The sequence below is a fragment of the Phoca vitulina genome, unplaced genomic scaffold (genome assembly GCF_004348235.1).
Source record: "Phoca vitulina isolate PV1807 unplaced genomic scaffold, GSC_HSeal_1.0 scaffold3, whole genome shotgun sequence".
Lineage (NCBI taxonomy): Eukaryota > Metazoa > Chordata > Mammalia > Carnivora > Phocidae > Phoca > Phoca vitulina.
In genome coordinates this window covers 1,793,487-1,811,348 of record NW_022589706.1, presented here as the reverse complement: position 1 = coordinate 1,811,348, position 17,862 = coordinate 1,793,487, and the positions used below count along the sequence as shown (strand labels likewise).

Sequence of the window (17,862 nt, the reverse complement as noted above, 5' to 3'; positions counted from 1 at the left end):
GCGCGGCTAAGCGGCGCCTCTTTCCCTCGGCTCTTTCCGGCCCGAGCCTCCTCCGACTCCCCTGTTCCCAAAGCGTCTTAGCACCCCGGCTTCTCTGCTCCTCCTCTTCAGGAGTCGCCCAGCTAGACTTGAAAGGGCCAAAGGCAGCCCCGAGAGGACGAAAGGCCAGCCGGCCTGTCCCAGGTGCCTGCTGCCGAGCCTCGGGCCTGGCCCCTTCCGCTTGGATGGGCTTGGGCAAGAGATAAACGTGTCTGGGGCTGTATCCTCTTCGGCACCACGGGGGTTATACCTGCCTATACCTTGGGTCTGTTGTGGGTTTTAAGCGGGGAGCACCCCTGTGTGGTTCGTGTTAGCCCCCTCCTGACTCGTGAGAAATTGCTCCCGCCGGGAACATGGGAGCCAAATTTGTACTTGCCCGGAGAACTGCCGCTTCCCATCACGCCCATCAACCAAAAAAGACTGTGTCACGAATTCCCCAGCTTTTCTCTAGCAGTAGTCCGGTTTATTACTCTCCTACCCCGCGCTACGCATCACGTGTTGAGAAATCACTGAAACGTGATTACTGAGCACCTGCTCTTTGCTGGGAACTGTTAAGACCCCATGCTCCGCAATGGAGGTAAAGATGAGTGAGACATGACGTTGCCCTTGCGCAGCTCCCGGACCGAAGATGACGGCAGAGAACTCCTACAGTGTAGTGCAGTGTTTATAAATGTACAGAAGCGTTTTTTTAATTAATTCAGGCAGCATTTTCTCAGCAGCTGTATCCGCTAAAGTGCTGGCGACAGAGGTGAGTTAGAATCTAGTGGAGGAGTTGATTTCAATACAAGGCCATAATAGAAATACTGTATGTGGGGTTATGGAGGCACCAAATAAGGGGCGGTGTGCTCTGCTGGGCGTGTGGGCAGCAGGGACAGTGGCTTGAGGTGGATTGAGTACAGGGGCGGGTAGCCCAGAAAGCAACCCGGGAAGTAAAATTTGAATTAATAAGCACTCCGGTATCTTCTGTATGTCGTGAGTATTTGCAGAAGAGATGTAAGAAATATTCAAGAGAAGAATGTCAAGTTTCTGCTGGTTGGCTTCTGTCATTCCTTCAGCTTTTCTAGCGAAGGAGCAAAGGATGTAACAGCTGGGCAGATCATATGGCCTTTGTACACAATACCTCCTTTTTTCTTTTTCTTTTCAGACTCCTCAAGAACCAGGGTTCATCAGTTCAAAGCCAGCTGCGGTCTTTGCCCTCCCCTCTTCTCTCTCCTGTACAGGGTTAAAAGCCTTGTCAACAGGAAGTGAATTCCTCCTATCAAATACAGTCTTCTGTTGATTGTCTCCTTGCAAAAAGGTCAGTGCTGGGTCTCCCTTGTAACGGAATATTCCCCAGAGCATCACAGTGATTCCAGGGTTTCCATATGTAGTATGTTCAGGTCAGATCCGGTTTCCCCTTTGATGGTTTCAGGGTCTTTGTATTTGGATCTGAAGTCCTTTTAGCCTTTTTCCCCTGATATTTTTAATGGCACTACTCGTACACCATATTGATGATACTTAAAAGCAGGTTGGAAAAAGTCCAGTATTTAATGACTGCATCTTCATTGCTGGGGCCAGTTAAATAAGTTCTTAACTGTGTGTTCTGTGTACCTTCATAGATACCTGATATCAGATTGCTACCAACCAAGGGATTTCATTTTCAATGTCAATTACTTATGGGGAAAAATGAAATTGACTATGACCTTTGCTGGCTCTCCTTAGCAACTTGGTTATGTCCAATGTGTTTATAGACTTTTGAATCCTGGCTCCATCATGATGGGTCCTTGGGCAAAGTATTTCATTGTTCTAAGTATCAGTGTCCTCATCGGTGACACACTAGGTAGCAGAGTGATGATAAATGTGTACTGATCGCTTAGCCTAGTGTCCGGCATGTGGTATGCATTCAAGCAGGTAGTTACTATTCACTACTACTTACTTGGCCTTCCAGATCCTGCTCACCTCCTGATCAGTTAGTCCCTTCTCCTTGGGCTCCAGAAAGGATTCTTGTTGTGATTTTAACTTCCGCTTGTGCTCTCCCACCTGATTGTGGGCGACAACCATATCACCCACAATCAGGTCTCAGTCAGGTTCAAGATCTCATGACCCTGAGATCATGACCTAAGCTGAAATCAAGAGTTCGGATGCTTAATCGACTGAGCCACCCAAACACCCCGTTTCTGCCATTTTAATTTTCTTTTCTTTATTAACAGTTTTTTTCCCCACATATTGTCTATTTGTACGTCATTTTCCTTTGGGGATTTTCATTCTTTGCTTGTTTTTATGGGTCAGAGATGCCCAGTGCCTTGCAAACACCTGGCACGTAGCAGGAATTTCATTAGCCGGTCTTCACCTTGACCCTTGGTCACAGTTGACTGGTCTTCACTGTGAACACACATCCCTTCCTCTGAGAAGCTACTTTTCCTGCTCTCTATAGTAGTCCTGCAGAGTTCTCATGAGACTGAGCCTGTCCTAGGCGAGGACTCCGGACCCAAACCAGACCTGACAGTCCCTGGGACTTGGGCTGGGGCTGTTGGGAAGACCTCCTTTGTTGGTATGATAAGCGGTGAAGTCAATGTGGTCTTGGGGCTGCCACCATGGAGACCCATGGAAGCCTACCTAGGAAGGAAGCTCTGAGATGCAAGCCAAGCGTTGTTGGTAGCATCGTTTCAATTCCTGACTCCAGCCAAGCCCTGGTTAACCTAGGTAAGAACACGAGCTCTGGAGCTAGCTGCCTGGCTGACTGGCATTACTGATTCTGCCATGACTGGCTGTTTCAACGTTGGGCACACCACATATCCGCTCTTCTGCCTTAGTTTCCTCGCTTGCAAAATGGGTTAAGAATAGCATCTACCTCACAAGATTGGGTAGAGATCAAAAGTATTAATACATGCAAAGCGTTTAGAACAGCGTCTGACGCAGAGTAAGTTCTCAATAAGTTTTACCCTCTGTTATTAGTCCATTGCTGAGACATCACCGATTTCTGAGCCAAAAAAAACCACCCAAAATCATTTTTTAAGAAACGAATGCTACTTAAGTGGTTTTGTGTTACCTGCCCCCCTGAGTCCGGACCAGTCAGCTCTGTCCTCCTGCTGTGCCATGTAGCTGTTGCACTGGGCCCAGCCAGATGGTGAGCAAGTCCAGGAATGAGGTCAGACGTGCAGAACTCTGAGGAAAGCGCCTGGCCTATGGGAAGTACTCAGTAAATGTTCGTTTGTGTCTCTTGGGATACTGCCCTTCATTCCAAAAAGCCAGTTAAAAAAAGTCTTTTAATTATATAAGCAATGCAATGAAGTAGGTTTCTCTTTCTGCACAACTCCGTTTCCCTGATTAAAGCTGTAGAACTGGGATCGCTACATAAAAAGGCATGAACATTTTGAAGGCTTTTGATCACTACTTTGAAAACAACCCCCGAATGGGCAGCCTGCGCCACTTTGCACGCCCACCAGCTGCAGGCGGGAGAAACCATCTTCAACGTTTGCACCAACAACTGGCTTGATGATTTTGGTAAATTTTTCCCAAGTGATAATGGGAGAGGGGTGTCTCTACCATTTTATTTTTTTATTTTTTAAAGATTTATATATTTTAGAGAGCAAATGGGGGGCGGGGAGAGGGAGAAAGAATCTCAAGCAGACTCAGTGCTGAATGCAAAGCCCGACACAGGGCTCGATCTCACAACCCCGAGATCAGGACCTGAGCCAAAATCAAGAGACAGACACTTAATCGAATGAGCCACCCAAACACCCCGTTTCTGCCATTTTGATTTTCTTTTCTTTATTAACAGTTTTTTTTTTTTCACATATTACCTATTTGTATGTCATTTTCCTTTGGGGATTTTCATTCTGTACTTGTTTTTACAGGTCAGGGATGCCTTTGAATATCAGATCTGTGGTCATTATGCTTTTGTCACTTTACTGTTTATCTTTTAAGTCTGCTCACGTTCATACCTATGTTTAGTTTAGTTTTGTGTTTCTTCACTTGTAGCTTGTGGTGAAGGCAGAGTTGGGAACGAGTCCGCCGGGTGGGGTGTAGTTGGAAAGTCCTGGCAGGTGGGAAATGCTCAGTCACTTAGGGGACGTACCACATGATAACTCTACCTGAACCCTCGTCAGATGGACCTAGTCATGCCCTGCCTGTTTGTTAGGCAGCTGGCTATACCAAGAGAGGGTTTTTAGTTAACCACAACTAAAACCAGCCCTAACCAGCCTAAGCAAAACAGTAATGACAACCATAGCAATAACCATTATGATCATAAAATGCATGTGCAATTTTTTTTTGAAGAAGCCTTTTGGAATTCCTCTGAAGTATTTTACAAGATTAGAAGGAAACTAGGATTTCAATCAAGTCTGGGTGAGGATAGCTCCAGGAGCGCCCACATGACTCGACTTTGAGGATACCGTGTGTCTGAGATGGTGGTGAACCTGCTGTCACCCTCTGGTCATTGCCATACCAGGGCACACAAGCTTCTGACCCTCGGCATCTGTGTCACTTTGGGGTTTTCTCTGGTTGCGTCCTCCTACAGCAGTGAGAGATGGAATTCTTAGATAAGGGAAATCAGTGGGAGTCCAGAGCCCTGCTGCCCAGACAAGAGCTGCCCCCCATGAACCTCTAAGGACAGGCAGTGTGCTGTGTTCTGGGTTACGGTGTTGGGGAGAAGAGTGGAGAAGCTTCCTCCAAGCTGCCAGTGGGTCAGGTAGCAGGGAGGTGATCGGCTCAACCACAAGATCAGGACAGGAAAATGGAACGTTCCTAAAGCTAGAAGGAGAAGAAGGGGGTAGGGGTGAACTGGCCTAGAATGAGAGGCCAGGTAGGCAGGAATCCTAGAAGGTGTCCCTAAGCATTCCTGAAATTTCTGGCTCTGTGGCCAATTTGGGAGCAATGTTTGGGTCCATTGTGTTCTGTGGAAGGACAGTCTCTTGTTTTAATTGCTCACATTTAAGTTGAGAGCCTCTATCAGGCTTGCAAACCTAGAGAGTAGAGGTGTGTCCCGGCTGACTACCCTCCCAGATGCCCAGAGTCCTCCAGGCTGTTAATGCCAGTCTTGTCCTTGACATGTCTAAATCATTCAGTGCCCAGAATTTGGCCTGTTAATGGTGTGCATGTGATCAAATAAAACAAGCTCTTTTTATTCCTTTAAGAAAACCCCCATATTTTTAATACTATAGTCTACCTCACATTATCATGCATTTCCACTAAGTAAAGAAACATAAAAGCCCTATTTTAGCCATTTCTTGAAAGCTTAATTAGAAGAAGGGATACAGGCTAAATGTTCTCAGAAATCCAGTAACCCTGAAGTACATAAATTGCCTAAAATTCTGAAAGGGGCTTTGAGATCACATGACCCATTGTGGAAACCACTTGGAAATCCCTGGCCTGGACATTTGCTTAAAAAGCTTTACGTGGAATGTCTTTATAATGATGCTCTAAATCATCAATGCTAAGAAAAGGCAGGTGGAAACAAGGAGGGGGCTCCTGACCAAAGGGAAATTTGATCAGGAGAAAAAAACAGTGATGTCAAGGAGACGGCAGAGTTCACATCCTGATTCTGCTACTCCTGACGTGACCTGAGGCAAGTCACTTAAGCTCTCTGCATCTCCTCATCCACGAAATGGGTGCATTACACCCCCCTCCTGGATTAGTTGAAAGATTTGTGAGACGTACAGATACAAATGTAGATGCAGATGTAAAGGGCTTAGCGCGGTGCCTGATACGTAGGCGACTCCGTACGAGGGACCCACTGTCATCGGGGAGGTGGCGTCTAGGCGGTGCGGAAAGGCACGTGGTCTGTACCCGTGGGGCAGCAGCAGGTCCCAGCAGTGCAGCCTTGAAGGGGTGAGGCTGGTGGCCTTCCCGTAGGAAGAGGTCAGGCTGTGGAGCGGCAGGATGGATGGATGCTGATGGAAACAGTGGCTGTCTTCGACCAGCACCTTACCTGGGGGGACTAATCCTCACAGCAACCACGTGAGGTCGTCACCAGCATGACTCCCCTTCTATACACGGGGAAACTGAGGCACGCAGCTTTTTTATTCAGGGATCTGAGGAAGCTTTACTTTAGTCCCTTGATAGAAGGATTAAACGATCTGTTTGGTAGATTCACTGTAATTGCTGAGTACATACCTTATTTGTCAGAGCCGAAAGGCCCCTCATCGCCCGGTCTTGGCCCCCCGCCTCATAGCTTGTGAAGTGGAGTGTGGACGTGAACCCAGGCAGGTTTGGCTTCAGAGCCTGAGCTCTGAGCTGCCACGCTGAGCTGGCTCTGAGGACTCAGAGTGTCTCAGCACATAAGCTGTAGAAAAGTCAGAGTGCCCAGAGCTCATTCCTGCTGGATCCTGGCTCTGCGGTGCTGGACCACTTCATTCATTCAGCTGGACACAGGAAGGGAGAATGTGGTGACCTGATTGCCCCTGTCCCACCTGGACCCATGGCAGACATCGCTAATCAATCACGGCATTTCTTACCCTTCCTAAGCACCAGGGTAGGGCCTCCCCATCCTGAACACCACCAGAAAATCACCACCAATTGACTAGTGTCAATAGGTGAGATAAAATCTAGTTGCTGTACCTCGCATGAAGTCTTAAGGCATGCCAGACAATGGTACAGAAATGCAAACTGAGGGTTGCTTTTATGCCAGTAAGAATCTGCCTGTCATTCCTTAAGACACGCAACACATGAGGACCGATGCCCTGAAAGTCACAAAAGCAAATATGCGAACAGAGCCATAGGGAAATCCTCCTGCCAACCTCAGGAAAATGAAGGCATTACAAGGTTGTACTGGAGGGCGAATCCTCGATCGCAGAGGGTCCGTTGGACTCTACACCCTCCTTGGGCATCACCCCAATGCCATGGCCACAACTCCTGAGGAAACCTCACGTTAAAAAAGCAAAACAAGGGGGATAAAATCCCAGTCTTCTGCGATTGGTGGTGGAGAGCAGAGTCCCCGTTCTCGAGGCCACATCACGAATCACAGCACCAGGGCCCTGACGAGACTGGAAGGAGGCCTGGTTTCAGGGACCAACACAGGTGGGCACAGAGAGCCTTGAGATCACTGCCTGCCATCATGACAGTGATTGGAAACCACTGGCGCCCCTTAACCCACGATTCTCAAACTCGTTCAAATACTACTCAACTATTCAACTACTGAATAGTATCAAAACCACTCCCAGATCATAGAGTGCCAGGTGCATTTGTGGAATATCATGAAATACGGATAAATTTGAAAAATGACCCAGTGCTATAAAAGTTTATGGCCACTCCCATAGCATCTGAGCTAGAATCGCATGCATGGTGACAAATGCCAAGAGGCAGACGATTTTCCAGGCAGGGACACCTTAACATTGAGAAAGTTCTGTTGCCTTGACTTTTTGTTTTTTTTCTGAAACCTGGAAGAGGGACGGCCGTTTCAGTTTTAGCTATAAAATAGCTCTCTGTTCAGGATCTACTTGGTCAGAGCAGGGCGACCCTGGGACATTACCATTAGTATCCCAATGCAAAGCTGATGCCAGGCCCCAAGAGCAGTGCTGTTGGAAACTAGCCAGGAGAGCCGAGGCTTTGCCCACCTTTGATCTCCAGTGGGGAAATCTAACATACGGACCACCTCGGGCCTCCAGCACAGGTCGGCCTGAGGTCCCCGGGAAGTCAGAGCGGCAAAGTCTCTGTTTCAGCAGCTCAGTACCCGCTCTGCGGCCCAGCCAAGGCCTGACCTTCCGAGCCATGTCCGACCTTTCAACTCTGACATCGGTGTTTACTCAGCAATTACAGCTTAAACCACCAAAGGGGCAGTTTAATGGTTTATGTCAAAGGGAATAAATTAGAGCCTCCCTGGATCCCATCACAAAAACAGCTGGACGAGTCTTTGTGCTCGAAACAAAGAAACCTCTGTGTAGCAGGGCATACAACTGCTTTGTACCCAAGACGGAGAGTTAGAAGGGAGGTCTGAGCCCAAATTACAGTTCAAAAATCTAGGAAGTGAGCTGAGCAGGATCCTGAATTTCTTTAAATGCTAAAAGGGCAGCGGTAGAGTATCTACGAGGATGTCGTCCTTTACGAGGGGGGTTGCTGTGCTGATTCAACATCACTCAAGACAAATATGCTGTGAAAACTTGGAGATAGCGTTTTCTGCCGCTTGATCATCTAGCAGCAACCCCCAGGGACTTGACAGCACTGAGTGGCAGAGTTATTTTGAGAAGATAGACACAGAGATAGTAATTTGAGAAGCACTAAATTTCAGTGCACTTTTGGGCAAAACAAACTCACTTGCCCTCATGCACTGAGGGTGGCCCTATGAACTGGTGAGAACGCTCTGGAAAACCGTTGGGCCGCATCTCTTAAAGTTGAAATGCAGCTGATGACTCCGTGATCCCGCTCCTCGGCAGACACTCAGCAGAAAGGAGAAAGCATTGTGCCTGCACCAGGAGCCTCGCAGAGGACACCGATGTCGCTAGAAATCCAGCTACCCTGGGGCCAGCCGAGCGGGTCATCGACAGAAGGGATCAATGCTGGGCATCCATAAAGACAGCGTACGTTCCCGCTACAGAGAACATGGTGAATCTCACAGAACGTTGAGCGAAGGAGCCAGACATGAAAGGGCACATGCAGTAGGATTCCATTGACATGAAGTTCAAAACCAGGCCTAACGGATCCGGGCCGCGGAAGGGAGGATATGGCTGCTTTGACTTGGGTGGTCGTGGCACAGCTGTGTGCACTGGAAAGAGCCAGGGGCCCGGAGGGTGGGGCCTGTCGCCGGAGCCTCAGACAAGCAGTGGAGAACCCTGCAGCCTGTGCATACTTCATGTCCTCGAAGGGGAAATACTTGCAGACACCTGTGTGCTGCTTTTTCATTCCACTCTTATCTACCCCGGGATCAGTACGGCCGACAGAGCCCCCCGGATTCAGGGAGGCTACATAACCTGCCCAGGAGGGGCCCGCAGCTAGTGAGACACGAAGTCAGATTCCGCGGAGGTCTCACTCTGGCACATGGAGCCCCCCTGAGAGCACATCACCTCGTGCTGCCTCCCACGTGGGTGGGGGTGGAGGTCTGGAGGTGACAGTGGGTCCAGTGGCAGGAGGAGGAGAAAGACGGCCTAATACAGCAAGTGGGTGAGAAACCCCTTTAACAATCAATCCAGGGGGCTTTTAATGACCCAGCGCCCTCCATCCCCACCCCAGACCCACATCCAGTACGCCCCCATGACATGTTTCTGGGCTTGCCTCGAGGCGGTTTGTCTCCCCTTCCCTAAAGACAGCATGGAGCCTGGCCCAGGGTGGGCGCTCCCGTATCACCTCATTAGTCCTTGTGACTTACCTCAGTTTCAGTGACAAGAGGGCTCAGTAACCCAGGGCTACTGGAGGATTCGGGTCCAAACATGTTTGTGAGGAAAAGCAAAACCCAGTGCATGCAAGACAGCTTCCCCAAAAAATCTCTTTCAATGTGAAATCCCACTATGGGCTTGGGGTGTGATCTGTCTTCTGACCCCGAGAGTGGCAAGCTCTCTCACGTGTACCCACTCTTCTGCCAAAATCCAGCTTTCTGGAATGAAGACAAAGATGAACTACACAGCCCATCTCTCGTCCATGTGTGATTTAGGAATCCATGTAAAAGGTAAACTTTTGGTACCTAGTAAATGAGAACTAGAACATGCCCTCTGTGGCTCACCTTGTAGAAAAGAACTTAGAAGGCCTATGTTAGCCATTTCTTGAAAGCTGAATTGGAAGAAGGTAATAAAAGCTGAATATATGCTAAGCTCTAGTGACCACAGAGTACAGGGAAATATATAGAATATGCCTTTTCTCTTAGATGAACATAATAATTGATCTCCAGTTTCCCATCCACCAGTGTGATGGTGGTTCCTTATCTAGGCATAAGTCAACAACGTACGGTTATCTACTCTGTGCTGGAGTCCAGCTTCATCACCGAGACAAAAGAGAATAACATTGGCCAGGAGGATCAGTTTTCAGTGGTGGAATAAAGAAGGAAGATGCATGGTCCATAGCTTTCACTAATGGAGACAAATTTGATAAAACCTCTGATCTCTGAAAACTTGCCTCCTTCAACTGCAGAAGTGCTATCTAAAGAAAACAATCTGTATCAAAGACCGCTGCTTCCCTCCCGCCCCCGCAATTCCGAGACATCTATCTTGGAAAAAGAGAGGTAATTACAGGCTAGTGAGATTCTCGAAGTAAAAAATTTTTTTTTTTTTTTTAAAGATTTTATTTATTTATTTGAGAGAGAGAATGAGAGAGAGAGCACATGAGAGGGGGAGGGTCAGAGGGAGAAGCAGACTCCCTGCCGAGCAGGGAGCCCGATGCGGGACTCGATCCTGGGACTCCAGGATCATGACCTGAGCCGAAGGCAGTGGCTTAACCAACTGAGCCACCCAGGCGCCCTCGAAGTAAAAATTTTTTTAAAGATTTTATTTATTTATTTGAGAGAGAGAGAGAGCATGAGCGGGGGTGGGGGACAGGCAGTTGGTGGGAGAAGCAGGCTCCCCGCTGAGCAGGGAGCCCGATGCCTAGCTGGATCCCAGGATCCGGGGATCACAACCTGAGCTGAAGGCAGACGCTTAACTGACTGAGCCACCCAGGTGCCCCTGTACATCTTCTTTAGAGAAATATCTATTCAAATCCTTTGCCCATTTTTAAATTGAGTGGTCTTTAATTTGGATTAAATTAAATTGTCTTAATAGGACCTGGGCAGCTCAAGTTTTAACTCTGAAAGAGAAATAGTATGTTTAGAAGGATGAGAGCTTTTCAGAAATATTCATGAAAGTCTGAAGGCCTGTCAAAATGCTATTGACCCTGACTTTTATGAGCTTATTCTCACAAGCATCCTGTGAGGCGGGTTTCAACAGAGGACTGGGAACCGGGGTCCTTGAAAGCCTCTTCCCTCAGATCACCTTCCTGCCCCACGGGAGCAAGCCGCCTCTACTCGCCTGAAGCAAAAGCAGTGCGGAGACCCCTGCGTGATTTTGCAAAGTGGTCATGCAGGGTTCTCCACATTAATTTTGCTATCTTTTAACCTTTCTCCCATAAATGCCGCTCTGTCAGCGGCTGCTGCATTCTTAGGCTTCTGCATCGGCCCACGTCTAGCTGGGCTGACTAGTCGGTGCAGAGGGAGGGGCAGCCCTGGGTCCAGTCCTGCTTGGCCTCCCTCTGTGCTGAGCTGTGGCTTCCTCATCGGACCGCAAGATGCCTAGTGTGCCTGACGTTCAGGAGGGCCCAGCCCGGGACAGTCACACGTCTTCACCTTCTGGAGCGCACAGTACAGCCCATCTTCTCCCAAATCCTGCTCGTCAGCAGCATCATGGAAAACGGCAGTGCGCACGGCTGACAAACGCCAGCCAATGCCAGTAAGGTGTCCCATACGAAAACTGCGGTGTGTCCACATGCATCCGGGCGGGCTCAGGGACACCCGAGGGCCAGACCCAGCAGACCAGCGTGGAAATAGGCAGAATATGGTAGAATGCAATCTTACACTCAACTTAGACATGAAGCTGTAAAGCCAGACACAAATATCATTAGATTGGTTTCTAAAGTCCCTGGGGCTCCAGTGTTGTGTTTGAGTCCAAGTCAGGCAGGCAGCTGCCAAAACCAAAGGGCGGTCTGTGTGCAGGGACCTCGGGAATGGTCTGCGGATTGTGCCCCTCGCCAGACCCAGAGGCGTGACTATACACCTGGGGAGCCCTTCCCACCACCAACTGCACCACTGAAGACATCTCTCCATGACACTGACCGTCAGAACCCACGTAGCTGGCCTTGCTTCTTCATCCCCGTGGGGCTCGAGGGGACTGAGAGGCCACCTCCTCCTGCCCCGGTGCATGGGCACTGGGCTAGCTGTCAGCCGCATTGCTGCCGGCTACTGCCTGCAAGTTCTAACTCGAGAACCTTGGGTTAACAGACGGGATGACAGAAACGAGGACTCTGTCATGGCCTAAGTATATGTTTTCCTTAATTTTGCCACATTTGCCCAATCCTGCCTTAAATGCATCCCGGTAAAGGGGCGCCTGGGTGGCTCAGTTGGTTAAGCGTCTGACTCCTCTTGGTTTTGGCTCAGGTCACGATCTCAGGGTCGTGAGGTGGAGCCCTGCATCAGACTCTGTGCTCAGCAGGGAGGCTACTGGAGATTCTCCTTACCTCCTCCTCTGCCCCTCCCCACCACTCCACCCCCACCCCGTGCTCGCAGGCTCTCTCTCTCTCTCAAAAATAAATAAATCTTTTTTAAAAATGCATCCTGGTAAAGCTGACAAAAAATAAAAACCAGCCCAGATCTTGAAATGCTGTGGAGCTTGCACTTGAACATGTAACTGGGAGGGGGGTGGGGAGTAGGTTCACAGCCCCCACTGTGCACGGGGAGGACAGTGGGGCCAGAAGGCCTCCTGGACTGCACTCAGGAGTCCCTAATTGAGTGTGTGGTCTGGGTCAAGCCTCATTTTCCCCTTGGCTTTCCAGAATGTCTAAAGCCTCTCATGGCTCAAAAATGGTTACTGATAACGCGAACAGTAGTGCAGCAGCCACGAGGGAGCGTCTGCTGGGTGATGGGCACAGTGCCGTGCGCTTTGCACATACTAGCTCGTTCACTCACAGCCCAAGAGGCACCGTTCAGACGAGAAAAGGGAGGTTCAGAGAGGTTAACTATTAAAGGACCAAGCCAGGACCAGACTCCAGACCCGATTCCAAAGCCTTCCTCCCAACACAGTGCCCTGAATCCCATCGTCACAGCAGCACGTCCCCAAATCGGAATGGGACACGTCGCTGTTGAGCTCAGGGGGCGAGTAAGGGACTTGTGGGCAAAGCCAACTCCAGTCTCAGCAAGTGGCAGGACACAGCTCTCCTCCGGCACCACACACCGGGACTCAGAATACCATGTCCGAGAGCATTTCCATCCAGTCGGAGCCCTGGGACAGCAACACAGCCAAGTGACGGGCTCTGTCTCAGGTGAGTGATTTCCCGTACGTGGTCACAGTCTGTCTCAGGCTGAAGCGGGACAGGGCAGGGCCACAGCGCGGACGGGGGACCGTTACAGACAAACCTCCTCTCGAGAGGGGGCCTTCTGGAGAGGCACAGACTGTCAAACACTGAGGACTGTCGTGACCATCTCTGGACCAAATACTACAACTCACATGTTTTAACGACACAACAAACCCACCCAAACCTCTAATTAAAACCGTATAGAAGTGATGCAGTTAAAACAAATACTTTTTTGTCTGACCAAAGGAGGAATTTTTTTTGACTTGTCACATTTTTAAAAGTTTTCCACCATAAAAGTATTCTTTAAAGTACAATAATTTTCACCACCACAGATTTAGAATTTTGGGTAAGAATATATTTTCTCATAAAAGTTCTACCAAAAATAGACTTTTTCCTTAACTTAAAAATACAGCTTTGGAAAGCAAAATTGGGAGTTGTTATAATTCATTACATGTTTTATAAACAGCAGTGAAAGAAATCAACAGAACAGATTCAGTTTTTAAATATAAAAATGTTCATTTCAAAAGCTTGACTTTGTCCTTTAATAACTTAAAGGTGGGGTTCTTGCTGATTTTCTTGTTAAAGATGGTCAGGAGCTCCTCTTCAGACTTGTGATGTTCATTCGTCACCGCGTAATACTGAGCTAAAACCTTCACAAAGAAAAACAATCATCAAATGGGTGATTTTTCCTGAAAATTTACCTAGAACGTTCTTTCTTTAACCCAGAAGGAGGCCAACAGTACGAAATAAAAGGAACCCAGGTACTGGTAGCACAGGTGTGTCCTGTGGGAATCCAGGCACCTGCACACACAGGAGCACCCCGCTGGTGTGTGTTGCCCCGGGACACAGAGTCAGACACAAAAACAGAAGAAACCACTGCTCTGGAATAAGCGAAAGAGAGCAAAATACCAAGAACAGTCACTTTCAAGTTTAATATGGGAGGAGTTTAATTCGCTGAGGAGCTAGTGAGCAGCTCGGAAATCACTGAGATACAAACAGATGTGCAGTATTTTAGATTAAACAAACAAACTGTACATCTTAAAATAAAGAAGGGGCTCTCCCCAGCTTCTGGACCTGGGTTCCGGCGCCATACCTTTTTCCGTAGCTTTTTGATGGCTACTTCATTGTCTGGGGCCTGTTTCAGAACTGCTTTAATAGTTCCTTTCCAGTTGAACTTCCCTACAATGTAAAGAATGATACGTCAAACATTTTGTTTTGGTGCACTACCGGAGGGATAAAGAAACCATCTGGGTGACGTCTGTTTGCCACCCCGGAAATGAACCCACCCTTGGCGGTACCGAGTAGCAGGTGCCTGACCCGTCCGAGCACAGTGGCCGAAAGCCTGACTCGCCGTCCAGGACTCGCTCTCAGAGGGAGCGGGTCATGGAGGCATCCTAAGTACCATCACCACTACAAGAACAAAGCAGGAGGAATAAGTTTCCCAGTCTCAAGACTTCTGATGTAGTTACAGTGATCAAGACCGTGTGGTATTTGTAAAGGGACAGATACACAGATCAATGAAACAGAATTAAGAACCAGAATAGAACTACACAAATACGCCAAACTGATTTTTGACAAAGGCAGTTCAATGGGGTGAGAGCCTTCTCAACAAATGGTGCTGACGGACAAAGAAGTGAACCTTGTACTGAGTTTCATACTTTACATAAAAATCAACTCAAACGGGATCACAGGTTTAAGAATAAAATATAAAACTTTAAAACATTCAGGAAAAAATACAGAAAAAAAAAATCTTTGGGATCCCGGGCTAATAAGCAAAGAGTTCTCAGACTTGGCACCAAAAGCATGACCTGTTAAAGGGAAAATTACAAATGAGGCTTCATCAAAACTAAAAAATTTGCTCTATAAAAGATTCTGTTAATGGGGCGCTTGGGTGGCTCAGTCAGTTGAATGTCTCACTCTTGATTTTGGCTCTGGGTCATGAGATCTAACCTGTTTCTGGGCTCTGCACGGAGCGTGGAGCCTGCTTGGGATTCTCTCTCCCCCTCTGGCCCCACCCCGCATCATGTTCTCTTTCTCTCTTTAAAAAAAAAAAAAAAAAAAAAGGGAGGGGCGCCTGGGTGGCTCAGTCGTTAAGCGTCTGCCTTCGGCTCAGGTCATGATCCCAGGGTCCTGGGATCGAGCCCCGCGTCGGGCTCCCTGCTCTGCGGGAAGCCTGCTTCTCCAGCTCCCACTCCCCCTGCTTGTGTTCCCTCTCTCGCTGTGTCTCTCTCTGTCAAATGAATAAATAAAATCTTAAAAAAAAAAAAGGAAAAAGGAAAAAATTTTAAAAAGATTCTGTTAAGAGAATAAAAAGCTATAAACTGAAGGAAAAAAAAAAACTTACCACATATCCCACAAAGAATTAGTATTTAGGACTGGATATGTAAAGAACTCTCAAATCTTTAACAGTAAGAAAGAAAACCCAGTATGAAAATGGGCAGGAGACAAGAACAGACTTTATAATGAAGAGATAACACAGATGGCGCAAATAAGTACATGAAAAATGTTCAACATCATTAGGGATAATAAAATCACCCCAAGCTATTACTACACACTTATCAGAATGGAAAAAAAAAATAGTACCACCGCCAAAGCCTGGCCAGGATGTGGGAGAATGGGTGAGTCTGACACTGCTGGGGTGATACTGAATGGTACAGCCATTCTAGAAAATGCTGGCAGTTCCTTTAAAAGCTCAATATGCAGTCACCACACCACACAGCAATTGCGCTCCTGGACATTTCTTCCAGAAAAAGTCATGTGTGCTCCACACAAAAACCCTACCTAAATGCTGACACAGCTTTATTCGTAGCAACCAGAGACTGGAAACCCACACGTTCTTCAAGAGATGAACGGTCAAACAAACTCGTCCATCCATGCCACGGAGTAGGACTTAATGAAAGGACTGGATTACCAATTTGTGCAGCAACCTGGACATACCTCCCGAGAATAAGGCTGAGGGAAAAGAGTTAATCTCAAAAATTCACATACTAAATGATGCCATTTGGGTAACGTTCTGAAAGTACGAAATTACAAAAGTGGTGAGCAGATCAGTGATTGCTGGGGGCAAGTGGGGTGGGGGAGAAACAGACATGCTCCACCGGGCCCCCAGTGGGGCTCCCTGTGGCGGTGGGAACCTTCCTCTTGACTGTACTGATGTCAGCACCCTGGTGGAGACACTTAGTTGTGCAGGGTGTGACCCTTGGAAGAAACTGGGAAAAGGATACATGGATACTTAGGCCTCTTTTTACTTCTTACAACTGCAAGTGAATCTACTATTGTCTTAAAACAACAACAACAAAAAAAGAATTTAAAAAAGCCTCATAGGTTCCAAGTCAGGTGTGGGTGGATTCCAAGCTAAGAGGTCTAACCCAGCTTAGGCGGTTACTGAACCTCCATTAATAATAAAGCCTCCATTTCCATTGGAATCCTGGGGTCTCTTCTTGATCAGCAGGACCCCAGGGAATGCTTCAGGCCCGAGGAAGTAGGAGCAGCTCTGTGGAGGAGGCAGCATTTTAGAGGAACGATGAAGGCCAAGGACTGGATTTTGACAGGTACACATTCTGGCTGAGGGAGTTCCAAGCAAGGAGACGTGGGGAACAGCTAAGTCTGGGGGGCACTTCTAGGAGAGTAAGGGGGGCAGGGTCAAGGGAAGCAAGGAGAAAGGAAAGGGAACATGGTCTCAGAAAGCCATGCTGGGTTTATCTTCAGGTCCAAAGATCATGTATTTCGAGTCGAGACAGTTAAAACTTGAAGCCAGACAGACACTGGAGAGTGACCCACAGAGCTCTCCCCGGCTCCTCAAGAGCCACACCCTACCTGAATCTGCTCTGTCTTCCAGACAGTGCCTCTGGAGGGGAGGATCTGCCTGAAGGCCCCAGGTCATCTCCCTCTTCCCCACCCTGGGGGGCAGACCTCTCCAAATGACAGCAGTGATACCTTTTGCAGGAGCCTCATGGTTTTCTGGTTCTCCACCCTCAGGAGGTCCTGAGACCTTTCTCTGTTTCTTCTTAGAATCTGTGTCATCTAGGTAAGTAGAAAGATTAAAAAAAAAAAAAAAAAAAAAAGATTTGCATTTATGATAGCAGCTACCATTTAATGAAAGGCACGCACGGCCAAGCCGTGTACGTCCGCCATCTTGCCCACCGCCCAAGCAGCCCAGCACCGTGGGCTTCTCCTCCTCCACGTCATAGGAACACATGGCGAGTTGAGAGGTGCTCACTGGCCTGGCCTGAGCCCAAAGCTTATGCTCTTTGCCTTACTTGGTTCAAATGCGAGGTCTAACAGATCGCACCCAGCCCCAATTCACTGCTTTACGATCTGCTTCACAAAGCCCAGAGCATACGCTAGCCACGCACCTTCCGAGTGCTTCTGCTTTCTCTTCCCAGGCCGGGCTTTCGTGGGCTCCTCCTCGGCGTCTCCCGCGCGGGCCCCAGCTCCATCCTCTGCCCTGTCAGTGGCCCCCTTGGCCTTGCCCACCTTGCTCTGGCTCTTCTTCCCTGCAGAGCCCGGGGCCTCCCCTCCGGCCTCCTGCTCGGCATCCTGGCCTGTTTTGTGCTTTTTAGGCTTCTGATTCTTTGAATTCTCTTGGTGGTTTTCTAGTTTTAGTTCTTTCTTCTCTTTTTTCCTATTCTTCTGCCTTTCTTCCTTCCTTTCTCTTTTATTCTTCTTCACCTCTGCTTGCTTTTCTGTGCTGTCACGTGTTCCAGAGGCTGGGACCTTGGCGGAGACCTCTGTGTGGGGCGGGCGGGGTGGGCTGGCCGCCTGGGTGAGGGGCTGCTGGTGTTGACCCTTACTGACGGCTTCCTTATTACGAGGCAAAACCGAAAGACACATAAATACTCATTCCAGACCGTTGTTCACGTCACTGCACATGTCTACTGAGCA

General features: G+C 48.4%; 1 protein-coding gene and 1 long non-coding RNA gene across 3 annotated transcripts in view; one reads left to right on the top strand and one right to left on the bottom strand.

Moving 5' to 3' along the window:
- Positions 1–25: 25 nt before the first annotated feature.
- Positions 26–17,862, top strand: part of LOC116629584 — a 30,450-nt gene continuing 12,613 nt past the window's right edge. The window contains exons 1-2 of the long non-coding RNA XR_004298789.1: positions 26–787; positions 1,184–1,336. This is a non-coding gene — a long non-coding RNA (uncharacterized LOC116629584). The remainder of the gene's footprint in view (positions 788–1,183; positions 1,337–17,862) is intronic.
- LYAR (Ly1 antibody reactive) overlaps positions 12,300–17,862 on the bottom strand; it is a 19,854-nt gene continuing 14,291 nt past the window's right edge. Inside the window, exons 6-9 of one of the 2 annotated variants that reach the window (XM_032399827.1) lie at positions 17,334–17,781; positions 16,915–17,001; positions 14,072–14,157; positions 12,300–13,628 (exon numbers count right to left, since the gene is read on the bottom strand). In XM_032399827.1, coding sequence (XP_032255718.1) covers positions 13,494–13,628; positions 14,072–14,157; positions 16,915–17,001; positions 17,334–17,781 — 756 coding nt within the window. In that variant the 3' untranslated portion in view covers positions 12,300–13,493. Of the gene's footprint in view, positions 13,629–14,071; positions 14,158–15,312; positions 17,002–17,333; positions 17,782–17,862 lie in introns of those variants that run through there. The other variant, XM_032399825.1, reaches the window with a different exon arrangement.